This window comes from Clarias gariepinus, chromosome 8 (genome assembly GCF_024256425.1).
Source record: "Clarias gariepinus isolate MV-2021 ecotype Netherlands chromosome 8, CGAR_prim_01v2, whole genome shotgun sequence".
In the NCBI taxonomy this organism is placed as follows: domain Eukaryota; kingdom Metazoa; phylum Chordata; class Actinopteri; order Siluriformes; family Clariidae; genus Clarias; species Clarias gariepinus.
The window spans coordinates 21339510-21362094 of NC_071107.1; the positions used below are offsets into that span (position 1 = coordinate 21339510).

At 38.7% G+C, this 22585-nt stretch overlaps 1 protein-coding gene across 3 annotated transcripts in view; it reads right to left on the reverse strand.

Annotated features, from left to right (window-relative positions):
- lzts2a (leucine zipper, putative tumor suppressor 2a) overlaps positions 1-22585 on the reverse strand; it is a 53439-nt gene that overhangs the window by 2842 nt on the left and 28012 nt on the right. For 2 of the 3 annotated variants that reach the window (XM_053502814.1, XM_053502813.1), the window contains 3 exons: positions 2164-2694; positions 876-1427; positions 413-682 (listed from right to left, as the gene is read on the reverse strand). In XM_053502814.1, coding sequence (XP_053358789.1) covers positions 413-682; positions 876-1427; positions 2164-2667 — 1326 coding nt within the window. In that variant the 5' untranslated portion in view covers positions 2668-2694. Of the gene's footprint in view, positions 1-412; positions 683-875; positions 1428-2163; positions 2695-15428; positions 15611-22585 lie in introns of those variants that run through there. The other variant, XM_053502812.1, reaches the window with a different exon arrangement.

A 22585-nucleotide genomic window follows, 5' to 3' on the forward strand; every position in this document is an offset into this window, starting at 1 on the left:
AATATACTCAATCTTCCAAGACATGAACATGGGCTTTAAACCTGAAGTAATAATATCACTGATTATATTAAAGCTGATTAGCTTAGGTTTTAGCTTTAACCTTTGAACTATTTCTAAAAACTCTGTAGCCGTCAACGATGGGCAGAAATAAAACAAATTGTGGCATGCTGCCTTTAAAAATAAATAACTTTGAGGAGGTAGCAGCACCCTACTTTCGACTATATTATGTTTTACCTTTAAAATAATGCGTAAAAGATGCACATGGAGAATATATTTTGTACTGTTTTGCTTTTTCAGCTTTTTGCCTGGCATGGCTTAATGTCTTTGAATGAGGCACCATGACGTACAGTCCGGAACACAATCCTAGAATTTATTGGTGACATAAGAATTTTAAAGCAGTCTCTATTCTTACCTCCCACTTGGTCTCCTCTAGACGGGGGCCTAGCTGATTCTGCTCCCTTTCAATGGTGGCACATCTCTTTTCCAGTGTCTCTCGCTCTTGAAGCAGCTGTGAGAAATCCTCCTGCAGCTTCTTCTTCTCCTGTTGGAGCTGGAAGACCTGCAGCTGCAGCACCTGCTGGGCCCGTTGTGCTTTCTGCTGCATCTGCTTCATCTTGGTTGCAAAGCTATGCCTGAGCTCCTCCATCTCCTGCTCACAGCGCTTTTGCTTCTCCTCGTACACCTAAACATCCAGAGCCCATAAAGAGAGCATTTTAATTATTATCCAGAATCTAAGAATTCTGTCAACTGTTTTATGATGTATGTGTGACATAAATAAAGATATTGCAGCATATGTATTAATTACTGTAAAGAAGTATTACAGGAATATGTGGTTCTGTTTGTCCATTTGTGGTTTTGATATGTAGATCACAGACCTGGCAGATGGCTGCTTCATTCTCGTCCAGGTTGTCTCGGAGCTGCTGCAGCTCCAAGTCTCTCTCCCTCAGCTTTTCCTCCAGCTCACGAATAATGCTCTCGTACCCCTCTGGGGGAGCAGGAGAACGCCCGCATGAGCCGCTGTCTGAGAGTGGCTGGCCTGTGCTCTTGCTGGACGAAGAGCGGCCACTGTCCGAGTTAGTGTGGCCGTGTCCTCCTGTGGGCCGTGTGGACTCTGCGCTTGTGGACAGTCCCTCGCTCTGCACCAGGCTGCAGGCTGTACTGCTATATGTGGGCAGGCTAGAGAGTGAATTGCGGCCAGAATCTGACATGCTGCAAGTCTGACTGTTTCGAGCGTTGCGACCACTGCCGTACGAAATATGTTTCTCTGTGCAAATCATCCCAGCTCCGCCTGGAAGTAAAAGGTTGAGGCTGCCGTGGCTCTCGGACAGACTGCCCCCTGGTCGTGGGGAGAGGTATTGAACTGAGTTGCGGTTCTTGGATACTACAGGCTTGAAGGCGGTTGGTCGGATGACAACCTTCTCCATATTCTGTAATAAAAACAAGTTGTTTCAAATAAAAAAATAGATTGAACACATAATCTGTTCATATAAATGCTACTCTTTTATTAATTCGCAACAAAACAAAGCCGTATTTAGCGACAATTGAACTTCCTCTGTGACTTTCTGATCAGCCACATTTGTGTGTTTCCCCCTCTTTCCCGAAGAAAATTAAACAAATCATTTCAGTCCGATCTGGATAGACAGATTTACAGTAGTCTCCCAGAACAAGATTCCATTTTGAATCCTTTTGGATTCCATCTTTTTTTGAAATGCACATGCAAAGTGGTTCTAGCTGTTGGGTATTGTTTAATTATGAATACAGTGATGACAAAAGAAAATGATGAAAAATCATACATCATGTGAATATGATAGAATTTCTGGCCAATATGAACAAACATTTGTCTGACTACACTCACAGATTTCATATTATGAATCACAGATAATTTTTAAGATGGACACCCTTACTAGTTGCCAGAAAGTATCATTTGGAGGGGCCATAATTTACATTTAATACAGTGAACAAAAGGCTAACAAGGTATTGGAACTTTTGTCACAGCGGGCAGTGATCAATCAACAAAAATAATTTGCCATTACATACAGAGAAATAATGCTGGTAAATGCACTTTTTAGGGGTGGGGTAGGGTTGATAAGAATGTCTTTTTTTTTAACAATATCAGACCAACAGTATATTATAGTGCAGTGATTCTAAAAGTCTGGAACTCACTTTCTCCAGCTTGCCTGAGACAGGGATGAGTTTTGGTGGAGGGCCTCCGATGTTGGTACCATTCCCAGTTCCTCGGTTGTCCTGTGTTTCCTCTGGGTCACTGCATGGGCTGCCAACTTTGACATGGTTATCATTCCAGTCATCCACCACCTCATCACTCATGTATCCATAGTTGCCATTGCCGGCAGTCAAAAGGGTAGTGGGTTTGTTCTTGACAGGCAGAGGAGGCTGGTTGTTGATGAGCTCCTCCTGAGAGGTGGCCCTGCGCAGTGTGCCCTCCTGCTGCCGGAAACAACTCGTGGCTGGCAGGGGCTTGCGAAGCCTGGCACTGAAATCACTTACAGCACGGCAGTGGCGTTCCTGATAAGTGCGTCCAGAGATAAGGCTGCTGACAGAGCCCATGGTGCCTGAGGTTGGAGAGTGTGATACGCTGTGGCACTGCCGAAGATCAGCACTGGACTGTGGTTGATCAGAAGGCACGGGCAGTGCCTGAACCAAAGCCATGGCGACTGTGCGCCCAATATACACGATCTGCACAGACACAAGGAGAGAAGCAAAAACAATGAGAAATCATTTACATTTTTCTTTTTTAATATTATTTCAGATCAACCTGGTGACAATGAATATGTGTGTTTCAAAGTAAAGAGCATTATTTAAGCTGAAACACTATATATCATCTAAAAGAAAATTAACTGAACTGTATAAGACACATCTGTAAACAGTATGTAGTCATATTTGTTTTGTGGGAAGCTCTTGTATTTACTGTACTATGCAGCTGTGTGCTCTGAGCTGTGTTGTCATGTGCACCCCCTAAAATAATTTAGAACATATAAAACAGATGACTGCATATCCCAATGCCGGAGGAACCAATCTGTTAGGCTGGTAAAGTAGTAAAATAGTTTGTTCCAGATCAGAATGATCTGAAAAAAACATTTTTAAGAGGAGTTTGTTATAAATTATTCTAGAGGTGCACATGACAACACAGCTCTTAACACAAACAGCTAAAAAACAATCCCTAGAACCATGAGTCTCTTTGACTTTAGTTCCAAGCAACAGCATATGACGAGATTAGTCACTGAACACAAAATCACTATGAGGTCTTATTCGTTGCTTGCTGTTTACCCTCTTGAAACTTCGCCAAATACGACGTGTCCTTTTTGTACAAAGGGAGCTAGGAGATTCTGGACACAGCAGACGGAACAACATATAACGTTGAGCAAAATTTCCCTTTATATAAATGAGAAGCAAAGTAGTTTGGCAAAAACCAACAGAAGTGAGGGGCTGTAGTATGTTTTGTTCTTTAAGAAACAATAAAATAGGCAGGGAAAGGTAAAGAGGACAGTTTTACCTTTAAAGAACACAGTTCCATCCCTGTCCACCAATGTTAATATCACATCCTTGGGTAACTCATTCCTAAAGCTTAATTCTTTCAAGCCCCTATATTTGCACTACTGCCCATGTCGGATGATTTGATACTAATTTTAAATGCATATAAAACATACAACAGTTTGAAGTTATATGGAATATATGCCCTTCTAGGTTGATTGTAGATAAAGTGATTAGAGTAAAAGTCTAAAAGGTTGCAACCTTAAATCATAACCATCTGACTAACTGACCCAATGCTCAAACATTTTAGGCTGTATTATCATACAAAAACCAAACACACACTCATTGCGTTAATTCATCAACAAGCATCCATGCATCTAGCATCTTGATGCTCTCTCACATTAGATCCATACCTTTCTCGTCTTTCCTTAGATGCCCTTTCCTGCTCTCTAACTATTACACAAAGTTGTTTCATGTGTCAGAGATGCATAGGCCTGAAGAATTGGGTCTCATTGGGCAAGTTTAAGTTATCCCAAAGATATACACTTAAGAAGAAGTTATAATCCCTCACATGCATTCATCACATGCAATGTGCGTCAACCCTTATGCACAACTGAATAAATTGAGATTATAGATTTTAGCACGTTTAATTTGTTTTTTAACATAAAAAAATTGTAAAGGCAATAATAATATTATTGCAATAATATGTAAGGCTACATAAAAAAATTATGATTTATGCCCACTTTGCCAACATTTATAACAGCATTAAACAAATACGTGTTCAAAAATTAATTAATCACTACACAGAAACAGCAGTTGCATATTACTGTTAGTGCATCTGTTTACAGCCCTGAATTAATCCAAATATGATGAGAAGAAATATTGCCAAACCCTACTATTGTCTTTATCAAGAATGAAATCCGTGCCAAAGCATAAGCCACTGTATTTGCCCAAAAGAAGAACACAATGAGAGATTCTGCTTTATTTTAGTTTATGAATATTACAGAATTTGATAGTTTACCACTGAAACTTCAGACACTTTGTGCACCCCTACTGCAATATAACTGCTGTCCCCTTTTCTGGTAGATTCTCCACCTCAGCATTCTCGCCCCCTTATCCATTTTCACCAGCCCCTACTCAAACAGTCTCACTGGGCTTAGAATAATAAGATTAGTGGATCCAGAAGAACTGTCTCCTCTCACTGCTTTTCCCTGACATGACCTTAGACTCCTGTTTCTGTTACTGATACTCTCATCAAAACACTCCATCTAAAAAAGTGCTCCATCACCCTGCTGGATTCTCCTTAACATAAAACCAGCCCAATCAAATTAAAGAGACCCATTTCCAACAGGGAAAGCATCAGCATGAACCAAGGGCTCGGCTATTCCTGTAACTGCAACATTTTAAATGCATTCTTTTTAAAACACAAGTTTCGGAGCAAAGAACAGAGCAAACTGGTAGTCTTGGTAGTAGAGCAAAAGCAGAACCAGCCATAACCTGGTTAAATATCTTTGATTATAATAGATATTTGAGCTAAAGTTAAAAAAAAAAAATTCCCTGAAGTTTGTGAGACTGTGACATCATTTTCTAAATTACACTAGTAATTAAGGGAAGTGGCTCTAAATCAAAAAGGAAAACCAAATGTCTGCATGCTTATTAAGTTGTAAAACGAACTGTCAATTTAATTAAATTTTTGTGCATTGTGATTTAAAGTTTGATTTGATTCAATAACATTAATGTTGATTGTCTGATTTGTCCAATTTTATATTTATTAGAGGAATAAACAATGAAATACTGTGAAGTATCATATAAGCCAATGATCTTTTTTCCTGCCAGTGTTATGTTCTATGTTCTCCTGTAAGTGTCAGTAATATACCAAATGCACATAAACAATAAAGATACAAGCAATTGTGAAACATTCAGGAAAATTGTCTATTTTAGACCATTGTATGTTTACCCAAACATTGATTAAACAAAACAAAACAAAACAAGATATTAAATAAATTAAATAACTGATTAAATCACACTGCTCTATTACTAATAATACAGGTCTTAAAATGGCAATAAAGTTATGATAAAATGTGGAATCGCACATCTGGAACCACACCATATGTGTATCGTTCCCCTTAGATGGAAAAGTGCTATTACACAGGCATTGCAGTACTATTGCACCAAATGGGTTCCTGTTAGCCAAACAAAACAGGTCAATTAGAGTCATCCAGTGTGTGTTTTATCTCCAGTGTGACAACAGTGAGGTTGCTGTGGGGAGCCATCACAGGTGTTTCTAATCAAATCCACAGTGCTAGCCAAAGTTGTCCACAGAAATCTTGTTATGATAAGTCTTAATAGCTGTAACGCCGCCGGAAAGGATTAGCTACGAGGCATGAATCTCCCAGGAACCATTCAACTATGCAGTGGAAGCTGGGGGGAGAAACGCAGAGGCTGAGGATGGATCGCAGCAAAGTTCAGATCTTAAAATCCCCATAGCCTTAATCCCATTTGGACACAGACACGTCTTCTGAGCCAGGTTGTTTGATGTGTATTCAGATCCTGATCAAAGCTTTTTCCCATGCAAATACTGGCTCTGAGAGTCTTCTGTCCCATACCACTGTTTGCTCTATAAACTGGAGACTCGGAATCTTGTTTCTTCAGAGGGGTGCATGGTGACTCCTCTACGGCTAATCGTAGCTAAAAAATGTTAATGAGAGCACATCCCAAAAACTTCAACACTTTGTACTGATTCGTAAATAACTCAGGCATACAATCACTTATGCTTAAAATTTACTTAAAATTACTTATGCAATCGGTTATGCTAAAAATGATATTCAGTGTATTAATCGTTATGATTTTTACATCACAAAAACAAGCAGCAATAGAAACGCTAGGAATACTATCAACTACAGTTAAACCTTGGACTGCGAGCATAATTTGTTCCAGAAATGTGCCTGTACACCAAAACACTTGTAAATCAAGGTGAATTTTCCCTATAAGAAATAATGGAAACACTGATGATTTGTTCCACAGCCCAAAAATATTCATATAAAAATAATGAATACAAAATATAAAGTAAAAATAAAACAAACTTACCTGCACTTTAGCTCTAAAAAGAACCCTAAAAGAGCAGTGTTTCCATTAGTGTGTGTATGTGTGTGTGTGTGTAAAGGCGAGAGGAGAGGAGGAGGGAGGGGCTACTGTGTAGGACAATTTTCATACACAAATACACACACTCTATTGGAAATACTGCTTTGTTGCCGTTCTTTTCAAGGGTAAAGTGGAGGTTAATTTGTTTTATTTTTACTTTACAGAAGTGATTCTGTTAATGTGTGTGTGTGCGCGAATGTCATGGATTCTCTCTAATGACGTTCGCGTGCACGCACACACACTTTACGGAATCTCTGAGAGAGACTCTAGAAACTGGATCTTTGACAAGAAATAATTGCTTTTGCTTTACGCGCATGCACACACACATGGTCATAATGTTATACTAAACAGTACACAGGAAGAACCATTGGCTTAACAGTGATCACATGACACTCGGCAGACAATGCACATGCATACTAATCATATATCAAGACCTCGTTATTATTATTAAGTTAAGAAGTTATTAATTAAAAGTTATTAAGTTAAAATTTATTTAAAAGTTTTGCAAAACGCAGACCAAGTTACTCGCAGTCCGAGGTTCCACTGTATTACTTCGATGCTGCAGAGCATTAATATTAATTAAGGGTGTACCAGTACACATATTCTGTACCCTACCTAACAGGACAACTGATTCAGTGCGTGTTTTAAATGAGTACAGTCTAGCTTTAAGTTGTGCCAGGAGATTTTTTATTCATTAATTCAGGTTATTCAAATTAATGGAACATGCAGCACATCACTAAGGACTTGTAATAAAATATTAAATGTCACTTCGAAGATATGGAATTTGCACTGGTTTAAAAAATATATTGCTGCAAAACATCTTGATTCATGTCAGAATTCTGTTATTTTCCACTTTGGCACCAAACGCCACTATGTTACCAAACAACATGCTATTCAACTAACTGGGATAAGTGCGTATATTTTATTTCTTAAACGGTGGAGAAGCAAATACTAAGTAATACCTTTACATACCATATCATTTATTTATTTCAGTATTTTATTTGTAAAGATTTGTTTAAGGATATAAATTATTCTTATCACTTTTTTTTAAAGGTAAGAAGTTTTACTTTGTGTATTTCTCCCAGCAGCCATGTTGATTTGACGTCACACCTGTAAACAAGACAGGAACTCGGATTTGGGAATAATACTCCAGATTGACTTATCTTGTGGCTCTATTTGATGCCATGGAAGACACTGTCCCCATTTAAGAAAAATAATGGAACTGAGTTTACTGTAAAAACATTATTTTTATGTTTCACAAATATCCTTTAAGTATCCCTTTTTAAAAAACAATTGCTTGCACTATTTGCTTAGATAGTGCTGTTGGTCAATGTTTACGAGTTTGTATTTTTACTTAAATTTATAATAAATTAAAAGAAATTTAATGTATTTTTTAACATCTAAAAAAATGTACTAAACCATGCCTTCTAAACCAAGATACATACAGTATGACCTCTGTATATCATTATACTCCTGCTATTGATTGTTCTTTAAACTGGGATCAATAACTAAACATGACAGCTTTGAGCGTGTATTTTACAGCAATGTGAGGACACTTCGACCCTTTGACCTTATTCTAGCTTCCACCAGCTTGTCACTCTTTTATTACTTTACCAGTCTGTCATTCTTCCATTAATATACTGCTCCACAGAGTCCCTGTTTATCACACTGCCTGTCTATAAGTAATGCTTTCAGATTCTTACTTTTTTTTAATTAATTTCATTATCCCTTTTTCCCCTATTTCTGCTACTGGGAATCTTTATTTACACCTTTAGTCGTTTTCCTGTTAGCCATGTGCTTCTTTGAACCTTTCTTACTTCCTATTCCTGTACCATGCTGTTTTTTCGTCAATTTGATTCCTCACCACACATACATCAGGATGCACTCCTTCCTGTTTCTAAAGTATCCGTCTGATTGCTTAATTATCTTAATCTATCTTCTGAATTTCTGCCACGTCCACTCTCCACTGTTGTAACAAGCAGGTGTTTGGTGTAAATCAGAGACAGGAAGCCATATGAATCTGTGATTACAGTCCCATGCACACCTCTACATAACACCAACCCCTCCAGAGAGCTCTTACTGAACATCCAGCACTGTGACTCTTTGCTGCAAACTTCCTGCCAGCTGCTCCCCATTGTCTCCCTCCATCAGATAGCAGTACTATCTAGCGACAGTCTTGGAATGATACACCAACAATCCTTCGTTAATACACACAAAATGTCTACAGAAAATTTTTTTGCATGTTTTTAAGCAAGCTGTCTCCTGTCTGGAAGATAAACCATGGGTAGATATCCCTACAAGAGGGTACATAAAGCACAGGACAGTGCTGTTCAGTATGAAGAAAGTACTAAGAAGGAAATTGGTGCACTATGCACTACTGAAAGTTGCTATTTGTTGCTCATATACACTATGGTGGTGGCCAATAGTGAAATTCAATGTTTTATTGATATTCTAATTTTTTTTAAACAATGACAACATAATAAAAAGAATTAGTTTGCAAATTGTATGTAAAGAAAGTGCTATACAACAATCATCGTTTAGTATGAAGTCATTTATTCTTCAAAACCTGCTAGATCCATCTTGTTTCACAGTACTGATATCACTTGCTCAATCCATGCCTGCTTGATTGCTTTCTAACAATCATCTACAGAACACTATTTCTTGACCGTCCTGTCTTATTTACCTTTGGCCGGCAGTTTTCTGTTAGGTTTAGGTCAGGAGACGACTAAAGGTTTGTAGACACCTTACCGCTACCCCCATGTGTGATTGCTGAAATTCTTATTCCAGACTTAGCTCCCTCTTGTTTTTATAATAATTTGCACATGTCTGGGATGGCTTACCACTAGATTTTGAAGCTGGATGTTGAGATTTGCCCATCCAGCCACAAGAACATTAGTGAGGTCACACAGTAATATCAGGTCAGGAAGCCTGGGATGAAGCCTGCATTCCAGTGTATCACAAAAAAATACAAAAATAAGGTCTCATCTATATGAAATATACAGATACACTACCCAGTCCAAAAAAGGCATACACTAAAAATTTGTATATTGTTTTTTATATTATTACGATACCTATGTGCCAATTCTATTTGTATTGTGATTCTATAGGTATCACGATTATATGAATATCCCAATTCGATTGTGGTACACAACTGAACTGATTTTCCCTCTATCTCCACTAATCCATGTGAGAACATGATGCATGCTTATGTCCCCGGAACATGATGCATACTTATGTCCCCAGAACCAGTCTTTCACAGTTTGAGTCCTAGAATATTCCATTAGGTAAGAAACTCTCCATTAAAGTGATACCTTGGTTATTTAGTACATTCAGGACATCATTCAGGTCTTCAGCTTTTTGGTGTTGAGCAACTTAAACAACGGTGTTGAGCAACTGAAACAACCCAGATCATAACACATGAGCATGATGGGCGCGTTCCCTTCTTACCCTGAAACATTCATCGTTCTGGAATAGGATCTTTATGTCCCAGAGCAAACTGAGGCCTTTTGTCTCAGTAGCCTCAAGTTTAGTCCTGTGAGCTCCAGTAGCCTTGCATGTAGAACTGCTCTTACTTTTACTATTTAACACAGCTGTGATGTTCTTCATCAAGTGTCTGAATGATCTCTGGTCATGGTCTTTCATGATTTTTTTTTTATCTGATCACATTTTCATTTAACGTGGTTCACCACGATACCTCCAGTTTTAAACAAATTCATGAACAGTTCTTGGCTCTCTGTTTCTCTGCTTGAAGAATGTCCTTCTGAAAAAAAAATTCTAAATGAATTGCTCTGCTAGCAAATACTCTGGTGTGGTATTGTAATAGTCTTTCTAGTCATATTCCCAAACAGGTTGGAGAAACCTCTCTGACATCATTAAAATCTTACTATTTTCGCACAGTGGGCCCTAATCTAATAGGGAAAGCAAGGAGTCATACTGTGCTCGGAACACACTCTGCTGCTGTTACCATGACACACAACATTGTGCAGCATAATCTACACAGAAAATGTAGAACGGAGCTTTTGGACTGCCAGAGAGCTTTGGATTGACTTAAGCTGTTGAGTTTCGGCTAGAGTTCATAGAGCCAGCCAGCCTCAATTATTAATTAGTTTCACCCATTCCCAGTGTTCTGCAGACCACAACTATGGTTTGTATGCTTTATGCACACTAACACTGGACTTGAATGTCAGCTTTCTAAACAAATGAAATCTCCTTGTAGAGCAAACTCAGAGTAGAGAACTCTGACAGCTTAGCACCAAACATCACACTACTTACGGGTTCTGGGTGGCCTAACAGGAATTTAAAAAACTTCCATTTTACAAATGGAAAAGGTCAATAAGTCATAGGATGCATATCAAAACTCACTGGCAGCAAATAACACCTTTGGAGCAAAATGTGATTACCAGAAGCGAGGAACTATATAAAGAGCATCCTTAAAAATATGCAGCCAGAAGTAAACAAAGATGATCACAAATAATGTTTATTTTTCATAAAGCAAACGCCACTGAGCAGCATGGATAGATAGGCTATCTTCAGCATCAGGATTAGTACAATAAAAATATATATCTGCCTGTTCCAAATTTTTCCAAATAATTTACAGAGTGATTGTATGATTGGATATTTCTATCTTAAACGAACAAAAAAAAAATTTTGAAACTCAGATCACATCCTGGATTTTTATTATAAATCCAAGCTAAATGGCAAGCTTATGAGTCACAAATTCTTTCAGTGTCTGTTTTCTTACAACACTAATAAAAACACATTCGAACCTCTCAAACTCCACTGAAGTCCACTGCTTCTAAAATGAATCTCAGAAACCAAGAAGCAAGAGAAAAACCTTCAAGCAGAACATTATAAAGCTTCCACCTCTTCTACTGCTCTACTAAATGACTTAACCCTGCTCTCTGTCTTACTCCTGTATCTCAGCGAGAAATCAATGGATTAAATTAAAAACAAAGTCTGCAGAACAAGGGTAATTGGTAGACTGTGTTTTATCATTGCCACCCTGTTGCTTTTGTGAGCTTTTGTCTTGTGGCTGTTTGGGGAGGTTGCCATGGCATTTGAGGCCTACATGTGTGTAGCCCGGAGGTGAAAGCTACACCAGAAGAAAAAAGTGTGGTACAGCAACAAAAACAGTGGGAGTAACAAAATCCAAGTCAGTAAGAGCATGCAAAAGACAAACACAAGGTACAGAGAGAGACAGAGAAAGAGAGAGAGAAAGAGAGAGAGAGAGAGAGAGAGAGAGAAGAAAGTAGAATGTGACACTTTGACCTAGTTCCATCCTACCATTTCCTCACTCATTTACTAATTCACCGAACTCCCTATAATCTATTTAGAAATGATTTTTCTCTCTTCTTGCAGTTCTTAATCGTTCCCTTCTCTTCTCTTCCGTTTGCCATGCCCTTAAGCCCCTACTTAAATCTGCTTTCACACCTGGCTGCCTATTTCCTGCTAGCCATGTCCGTCTCTTGTCTCTCTCATTTCCCATTCCTGCATTGTGGTGTTTTTTAGACTTAACGCAGGGAGGCGTGTGAGACAAACAGCATCTCATGGTGGGTGGGATGAACAAAAAGGTGATAAACAAGAAGCAGGGAAGTGATAGAAAGTAAGCAAGCTTTTTAGCCTCTCAAACCACATGAGCATGTACATGTTTTTTTGGAGATGTCATACAATTCTCCCAAGGAGACACAGTTTTTCATGCCAACGCCATATTACTGCCTCTCTATATGCCTCATGCTACCCTATCCTGTCAGATACAGCAGGTGCCATCCCCGACACAGTATCATGGAACATGACCTGTCAGTCAACATTATGGATAGAGCTTTTTTCCCCCGCTGTGTATAATGTAGCACTTGGCCCCAGCCAGTTGAATCTGTCCAGACTTGTGTCAGAGAGACGTCCAAGATCTGCTGCACACTGATCACTCCGAATAGACCCGGAGGATCTGTTGTCAACAGGGTGTGATAATGATCTGTGTAGGGTTTTTTTAACAATGGGAAGACATTTTTGGTTACAATTCCAAACACTCACTGCGGCACTACTTAAATAAAAAAAAAGTATATATATATATATATATATATATATATATATATATATATATATATATATAAAAAAGTATATATATATATATATATATAAAAAATATATATATATATATATATATATATAAAAAGATTTTTATGTTATATATATATATATATATATATATATAAATATATATATACTTTTTTTTTATTTAAGTATGTCTTATTATACTATATATATATAGTATAATAAGACATAGTATAACATATGATCCAGAAATGTGTTTTGTGAACAGCTTGGATGTAAGCTTATGGTAGTGAAAAGTTCTCAGATGTCTGTTACAGCCATTGGAAGCACTATTCGGCCTGCGTCTCCTCAGCCACTCCTAAATACCGCAGCACAAATTTCCAACCGCTAATGATTATTTATCCCAGGCCAGCGGTCAGACACGCAGACACTGGGAATAAGAACATCTAGGAGAAGAGCTGTGGTCACGCCACACTAATGTCCCTCTCCTTGCTCACTGCTGAGTGGTCATTCTGCTAAGATGCCACTGCTGGGAGAGTAATGAGGCAAAGGAATGCTTTCTTTCAGCACAAGGCATTCAAAATAGTCTGGACGGGTCAGTGAGCAGCATTTATTACCGTATTAGATATCAGCTGCAATCAGCAAGAGTGAAACCAACAAGCAGACCTGTCTCTAACCATGATTACTACCAGAGAGGCATAATGATGCTCCTCATCTTTTTTGTCTCTGGAACAGGTGTAGGCAAAGCTGAGCCAGAACATGATTAATATGTGAGGGGGATTAATATTTCCACGTCCTAAACCTGTGCTTATGGACCCATGATAACCCATGATCATGGTCAGGACAATTACATAAACAAAGAGTGCAGTAAATGAAAATTTCCTAAAGCAATTTAAAGTAAATTACTATATCATCTATTATTACTGTAGTGGTTTTTTTATTATACAAACAATGTTAGACAATAACCAGGATCTGAATTAAAGCCAGATCGGTGTTGTGTGCATAAATAGAAGTCATAAAGCAGTAGCAGGAAGAAGAAGCAGCAAATTAATTCCTTAGCAACCTGAATCAAAAATATGTTTACATGGATATAGAATCTTAAAAGTGCATACACAGTGAAGAATGCAGAAGCCACAAACAACAGGAAAAAAATCTAGGTTTCTGGAGTTTGCAAATATGCAAATGAGCCGCAGCGAGAGCAGCCAAATGGGCCTGTGGACTGTGTCACTGCAGATTCCAGGCGAGCTCAGACGGAGAGGAAAAGTATGGCATGGAAAGTTCTGATTCAGCGCAGTCAGCTGGGTCCAAGACGGGTAATGAGCTCTCCTTCCTCACACACACATTTATATAAATACCTGGCCTTTCCTCAACAGGAGAGGAGAGGTTACAGAAAAAAGAATAGGAGAAGAGAAGATATGAGAAAAGATAAGACAAGAAGGAGAAGTTACTGTATGAGATGGGGGAAAAAGATCAGAGAAGAGACAAGAAGAGAACAGAAGAGATGAGAACAGCAGAGAAGAGAGGAAAAGAGAAGAGAAAAGAAAAGAAGAGACAAGATGAGTAGATAAGAGAAAAGAAGAGACGAGAAGAGAAGACCTGATTTAAAGCTTCCACTATCCTATGTGCACTGCCACCCCAGATAACATCAATTAATGTCACTTTTAGAAGACATTTTAACTAGGTTTGTCCACATAAAACCATGGCGAGGTTCTATTGACCGTCAATTTTCCTTAAAAAGAAAAAGCCAAAGTAAGCATGTAAGGGTTCAATTTTAAGCCGTCTCACATAAGCGAGTGATTTAACACATCTATTATTTTCCAGCAGAGTGACGCAAGCACCTTCTCCTGGTGATCTCATCTGCTTACAGCAGTGTTTGCAGACTCCTGACTTGTCACAGTCTCTGCTATTTTAGGCTCAAGCTGTACACAGGTCTTCCACTAAGCTGAGTCAGACCACAAACTTCAGCTCCTAAATACCAATAAAATCAGGAGGCACACGATAGACAAACTTTATAGCAGGGCTTCAGAGCTGACTGGCATCACCCGAATAAATGCCTGACAATAAAGTGACATCAATGTTTTTTAAAACTCTCGCCAAAAATACTTTTTAAGGTTCAAATTCTTTGTATAGTCTCAAAATCACCCTTTAGGCCAGTTTTCCAGAGGATTATGTTGTTCTAGTACTTTACATTGAATAACCTGTATGGTACAGTAAAATAATATCTCTTAACCTTCTCTCTTCAAGAGATTCATCACTTCAGCTCTGTACACTTACACAAGCAAATTCAGTATAAGTATGTCCATTACTGCTGAACGCTTCACTGAGAGGATCAGCTCATATCGGCAGTCCTCTAACATCCGACACCCTCACACACACAAACACCGGACAGTCAGATTCAGCAAACACACACCAGCAGGCTACGATGCCAATACACAAAGTAGACGTAGCACAACGCTTTCTGTCAATTCAGCATGCCTTCATTTTACCAATAATCCACATCCGGATAAACACACTCCACTCATCGACGAAGAGCACAGAGCTGTTTTCTTTTTTCCATTGTCTTTTAGATGCCCCACCTATCAATCACTCTGTTTTCAGAAAGTTAATAATTCATCAGGATAACTTCAAAGCACCCAGAGTTTTGTCAAAAAATCAGCAGCAATCTGAACTCTGCAACAGAGAGAGTGTGAGTGATTTGTGTGTGCGTATGTGGGTCTCTCTATGTATGATAGTTGTAATCTCAAACATACCCATTGTGTCCTTCATTGTTACTTCCTCGCGTCTCTGCGTCCAGTCCTGGGGCAAAACTAAGAACACAAAATAACCTTCATTCTGCTCTTCAGCTTCACTCCCTCTCTTTTCTTCGTCTCGCACACTCACATGCTCCCGCTCTCTCACATAATCACACGCACACACATACACACACGGTCTCTTCCTGCTCCTCCTCCTGCACTCCTTCTCCTCTAGTCAAACTTTCCTGTCTTTGCCCACTGCAAAGCCCCTTTCTCTCCTGCACTCCTGCTCTGCTGTCCTAGCACCTCCCCCTCTCCCTGCCCCCTACCTTTCTCACTTTGTGTGCAAGCTGCCCTCCCTCCCTCTTTCTCTGTCTCTCTCAGTTCAGAAGAGCTCTCTCTCTCTCTCATACACACACACACATAATCCTTTCTCATGCTGGGGCTCAGTCTCTGCCCATAGAGCTCTCTCTCTCATTTTCAATTTCTTTCTCTCTCTACATCCTACACTTTTCTTTCTGGAAAGTAGGGCTACTTGGGATAAACTCCCTTCCTGTTTTAAATCGGACTCTAAGCAACTACTGTGATTTAACCAAATGAAGCTGACTTATGATGACTGTTTCTCTTTCACTCCCTCATAAACTCCTTTCTAGGTAACTTCCCACTCCCTAAGAAAGTCATGCCACGCTGAGACTCACAGACCACATTACACAAATGAAAAAAATGAGGCATACAGACAAGTGAAAGACATACAGTATAGTCACTGTGTTGCCCTATCATTGCATACATGTAAACAGATGTAAAAGCAGGACACGGATTTGGCATCGGATATTAAAGTGTCATCCAGAAATACAGCACGTTTTCTCTGAACCTGGTCCAACCTAAGCAACCGACATGCTATGACTTTTTGTCTAAAGGAGTTTGTAAGGAGGGAAGAGTACATTCATGTGCAAGTTTGCTTTTCAAAGGGCCCCAGTCTCCCTGTGTTCTGGCTGTTACCACTCCTCTCCCTCAATTACTGGCTATCGCTGAACTGAACAAAAGCAAAAGAAGCACAGCATGCTAACCTGAGCAGAGAGTCATAAAGCCAGCGGATTCTGTGGGGGGCATTAAAGAGAGCATTTAAGTGATTAATGAACATCTGTGTCCTCCGGGGAGGTTATCATATGAACATGAACTGTCGATAAACTCACCAGCAGCCTTAACCTGATATATCCTATATTAAGTGCTGTATGTGACTACATTCATATACATATACACATACAGGCAGGATTGTCTGATTGAGAACATAAGTGTATTTTTGAGCCAGGCTTTTATGGAAGGTAAATAGAGATAATAATTCTACCTCAGTCCCTGTGTGCAAAGGACCCCCTTTTTAATTCAACTAATGCCTGCTCCTGAAGAAATCATCTGCAGTCTGTCTGCTCTAAGTTCAACTTGTAATATATGATTGGTTCCTTTTTTTCCAAAATGCGATATAAACTAATTTTACTTACACCCAAATGACTCTGATGAGGATACAGCATTTACTAATTATGAATGAAAGAATGAATACCGAAAATGGATACTTACCGCTAGAGGGTGGCCCTTTGTCACCCTGCAAACTTAACAATTTTAGGGTTCAGGAAGTTGACCAATAACATGTTGGTTATTATTTTAGCCAGTTGAGAATAGATAAAGCCCTCCATAAACAGGATGATTTGGCCTGTATATGCCACAATAATTTGCTACACAATATGCTCACTTTTTAAAGGGGCTCGCTATGGCTCAGCATCATATATAGACCAAAGACAACATAACTGTTAGAATGATGTAGTCAGAAAGTGGTTATCAGTTAAAGTAGGAGAGATTGTTTGAACTTTGGACCAAAATATTATTCGAAATTCATATAAATGATTTGAAAATGAAACCAGTCATTCAACCAGGTAATCACAGCATGTTACAAAACTTTATAACTATTTTATACTGTATATTTAAAAGAAAAATAAATTACAGTGGTTATTACCTCTGATTGCGAGTAACACGGTTTGCGAGGGTTCCGCAAGATAAGAATAAGTTTAATACAAGTACTGAGTATAATGTATCACGCATGTGCTTCTTGTTTTGACGCCGAGCGTCACGTGATCACAACTGAGCCAATGGTTTTTCTCTCTCTTGTGCTGCGGAATTGTGGGTAATCTTCTCCCCTGCTGGGTCTTAGTGCGTGTCTCTTACTGGTATAATCAACATCTGAGCATGCGTGTACTGTTTACTATAACACTGTGACCACGTGTGTGTGCGTAAAACATATGTTATTTTGTTTCTGTATGCGTGTGTCTACACCACGCGTGTACTGTTTCTTATAACACATGTGTGTGTGCATGCGTGTAATGCAAAAGAGAGTCTTATTAGAGAGTTTAAAGATCCATTTTCTCCCTCTCTGTTGTTATGTGTGTGAACAAGCACATAATTTGACACTGTGCCCCTTCACATACACACTCTCAGGAGGGCATTGGTTTGAATATTCAGCTCTGTTATATCAATAGTATTAAATCACACACTGGATGCAAACTAGATGAATAAGAAACTGTTTAGAATTTTTCCCAAACTGGGTTCACTGGGAAAATGAAAATAAATACAAATAAACCAGCAACAATGAATTGCTGTTTAAGCCAGCTTAAATGATTTAAATATTTGTCCATTTAACAGAATAGAAAAAGGACTTTATAAAAAAGTGAGAAACTTTAGTAGACACTACATTAGTCTAATAATGAAGATTTCTGTGATGATAAGGAAACTGCTCAGCCAGAGACAATAATCGAGACATCTGTGTCACTGTTTGAAAAATCAATAGTCTGCACCAACCTTAGCTCGACCTGTACCTACTGGATCAGCTCACATGATACCACAGTCAAAAAAGTCTTGCGATATTAAGCAGCGCTAATTAAGGATAGAGTTTGTCCAGCTACGCTATACTATCACATGATTTTTATTGATATTGCCACCCTGCTGATCGTTCTCGCACCTCTACTGCTGTCTACGTGTCTAGTTCTTGTGCTGAGTTTAGAGAATTCTGCCCTCTCTGAGGGTATAACTTGTCTAGACAGCTGAGTAAAAAATATTATCCATTATAGATTTTGATTTTAAGTCAATGTAAGTGTGAATGTGCCAGAGTTAATATCCCATCCTGTATGAAAAATGTCAGACTACAATAAAAAAGTGAACGTATTTTTAGTCTGCACTCTCAGTGATGTACACCCGTAGGTTAAATGCGTGTTTAGATTTAGATCTAAGAATCTGACTCCAAGAGGTTTAATTAATTAAATTATATGCACTAAATAGCCAACAGCTGATTTAATTTTATTATGCACAGCCTTACTTAGGAAAATAAATATCCAGAGGGGACTGGTGGCTCGGTGGTAGGTGACTTGCCTGCCATGCGGAAGGACTGGGTTTGATTCCCAGCCAGTGCCCAACCCCAGCCACTGGATGCAGTGCCGGTCTCAAGCCTGAATAAAATGGGAGGGTTGCATCAGAAAGCAAAAAACCTGTGCTAAGCTTGTATGTGTGGACCAAATGGTCCACTGCGGTGACCCCTTGCTGGGAGCTGCCGAAAGAACAACAACTTAAGAAAATATCCCAGGCTGTCCTGCTGCTCTCCTATTTACTATCTAGAGAAACAAACCAATTTTGAAAAAACGTTTCACTGATTGTTTTTGCATTTACTGTATATATTCAGTAAGCAGGCTGGGGGCAGTGGTGGCTCAGGAACTTAAGACTCTAGGCTATTTATAGTAGGATCTGGGTTCGAGGCCCGCCGCCGGTGAGTTGCTGCAATCGGGTCCTTGGGGAAAACACATAACCCTACACTAATCTATATTACCCAGCTAATGCATGCAGTGCATCCCAAAGTCCCGGTAGACATCCGGCATACTGTAAAACTTATGCCAAGTTGTGTGTGACATAAGATGGTATGCCACAAATAGTATGCTGTGGCAACCAATTGACTGGGAGCAGCCAAAAGACAAAAATATATATATATTTTTTTGTTAATTAATTAAAGCCAGAGCCTCTTACACATCCTCAGCCCACATCTGCATAAGTGCTTACTGCTAGACTTTCTCTGATTGTATATACTGGTGTAATGCTTTTTATGTATTCAGACCCATTCTATGAATGTGTCTATGTATCACCCACCTCTAGCTGTCAAATCAACCTGCAGGCATGAATCCTTTGGGTTGTTGAGAGATCTTTAAAGGTGGCAAAAGTTCATACATTATGACATGATCATTGTAAACTATATATCATACATCCATGAAAGACAGTTTACAATGATCATGGCATAATGCATTTATTAGGTAAGTATTTCCTATCACATCAGACTGATCAAAACTTTTTTTTTCCATCCTGTAGAATTCGTGTGCTTCACCAGCAATATGGTGGCATCAACAAAGTGACGTCAGTAGTTACATCACTTACACAAGCGCTACAGTACAACTTGCTTAGCAGTAAAAAATAAAAGTGAAGAGGATTATGGTAATTTGCCATACTGTGCATTGGATAATTTGACTTCTTTATTCTCTTGTGACCCTGTATATTCTATGTACTTTATTTGCATGCTCAAAGTCAGATAAATAGAGAAAGACTTTTTTTTAATTAAACTGTCTAGATTAAGTTACTAAAACAGTTGCTAGAATACATACTGTATCACTATGGTATACAGTATGGTATATCTGGTATATCTGGTTGTGTGTTTTGCCAACTATTTCAGTCACATGTGCATGTAAGTGAACAAAAAACAGCAAAAAACAAACACGTACAACCTGGACTTTAGCATATTCCATATTATCACACAACTGACAGATAGGTTATTGAAGGTGGTTTGGCAAAACTATTCATGGAGGCTCAGGGTAACCTCTTGTGTGTCCCTAACACCTTTCAATCCAAATCCATTTCGTGACCAAGTAAACATATAGGAGGAAGGCCTATAGGAGGCTGTTTCTCAGATCTCTGTTCCTCCTTCTTGAGCAGAACAGACCTGAATGGAGCTGCTTCAGAAAAACTAATGAAGTGGCTGGTGGAACAAGAAACTGAGTCGTGCTCTGATCCAACATACAACTTGCCATCTGATCAGTGGCACAAAGCGAAACACTCAGTCTTCTACAAAACACTTAACCCCTCGTCTACTGGGGGTTGGGGGTGTGAACGAACATTGGGGACAAAGAGCTAAAGAGAAGGGTGGTGAGTAAAAAAGAGTACTGCTGTACTAATGAGCTCCACATCACACTTCTTCCTTTCATGATTTTTACTTGCTCTGCAAACTTTTCCACTAAAGGTACTTAAATATTCAACTGATGCAAGGACTGGATGTGGATCAAACAACACGGATGGGCAAAGCTAAAGCTTCAAACACCATGAAGACAGTTATTGAAAAAAGAGAAATGTGCCATTTGGAATAAAATGACAATAAGAGTAAAACAAAGACCATCTGGTATTACAGGAAACATATTATGCAGTTTTATAATATCTCAAACATTAACATTTAACAAATACTATAATGCTGGGTAGTATAGGGTGTGACAACCCAACAACAGCTGGACTTGAACCCTGATCCGGAAAAATAAAACAAAACCTAGAGCCACAGACACCTGAGCCACCACTCCCACAGCTTACATTTAATGTATTCTTTAAAAAAAAATGCCCCTTCAATGTAGCTCAAGCACAAAACTTGGGTTTTGTCCAAACTTTCATCTAGAAGCTTTTTCTAATGAAACTTGCTGTTGATGATATTGCACCTGATGATGTTATAACGTGCCATTATCACACTCAAGCACCCTGCAGTTATGGGAAACCATTAGGGTCTACCTTAATCATATGATTAATTTGCATGAAAAAGTAGTAATGCATTAAAATTTATAGATTAATCACATGCGGTAACGTGGTAATATTGACAGCCCTAGTTTAAATATACAGTACATACACATACATATTGCACACACCAAAGTGTGCTGGCATGCAATGACAATGAACTGTCTAACAATTATATCTTTTGCAGCCTGCTACAGAAAAGCAACAACAGAGAAAGAGAAAGAGAGAGAAAGAGAGAGAAAGACCCATGATAAAAAAGATCAAACACCGGGAAAAACATAGTCCACTTTAATAAAGAACGGACCTAAATGTAACTAGGAGACTGCAGCAACATCCTTCCTCCACCCCATCTGTGCTAAAGAAGAGAGCTGACAGAGGAAACCTTATGTATCCTTTGACCCTGTTCTGTTCCACAGAACTTCCATTCTTAGATGCTCTGCTGGAATGGAGATGTGATTGTGTAAGTAGAGCCTTTAGAAAGGCACACAACTTGTCCTGCGGCTTGCACAGTTAATGTATTTATCATAGAGCAATAGAAACAATCTTGCTTCTGTACTGTATACAGGAATAAAAAAATGGAATCTACAGTACTATGAAAAAGCCTTGAGCCACCCCTTATTTCTTCACATTTTGCTTCTAAAGAGGCTTTCTTGTTTTTTAAAGTAAACTTGAGGAAGTAGTCTTGAGGAATTTTTGGCTCTCATTTTAGACAGTTTTTTGCTCTCTAATTTTTAGTCCAGTACACATACTTGACCAATTTCAAATAAATATTGTTTTTTGTTAAGCCACACAGTGACTTGTGAATCATTTAAACATAAAAACTATCTAACTTAAGGGCATGGACCAGTGAGAAACAGGTGCATATGATGGCAGATGATCAGGCCAGTAATTAGTATACTGGTGATGCTGAATGCTGAGTGGTTGGAACAGACAAGAGGAAAAAAGATTGCTGCTGAGGGTTTTACATAAACAACCAATTTTTAAATTGTAACTTTAGAACCTTTGCAGCGTTTAAATCTACATCATTTCATTTAATATGAAGAAATGAGGAGTAGTTTAAGACTGCACAGAACTGGACATTTTAATACAAAACACATAAACGCTCATATAAACTTGATGTTTTGTAAAATGATGTTTGTAAAATAATGATTTGTAACAGTAAACAAGGTCCAGCTTGCTTCTCAAATATTGTCCACATGTATACTTTTACCCATTACTCTTTAATTAGGACTAATGAGATGAAAATCTTTCGGGAGCAGAATTTATGAATACTTTTTTCAACCTATTTTCAACTACAAATGCACAACACAACTTCCTATTCACTACTG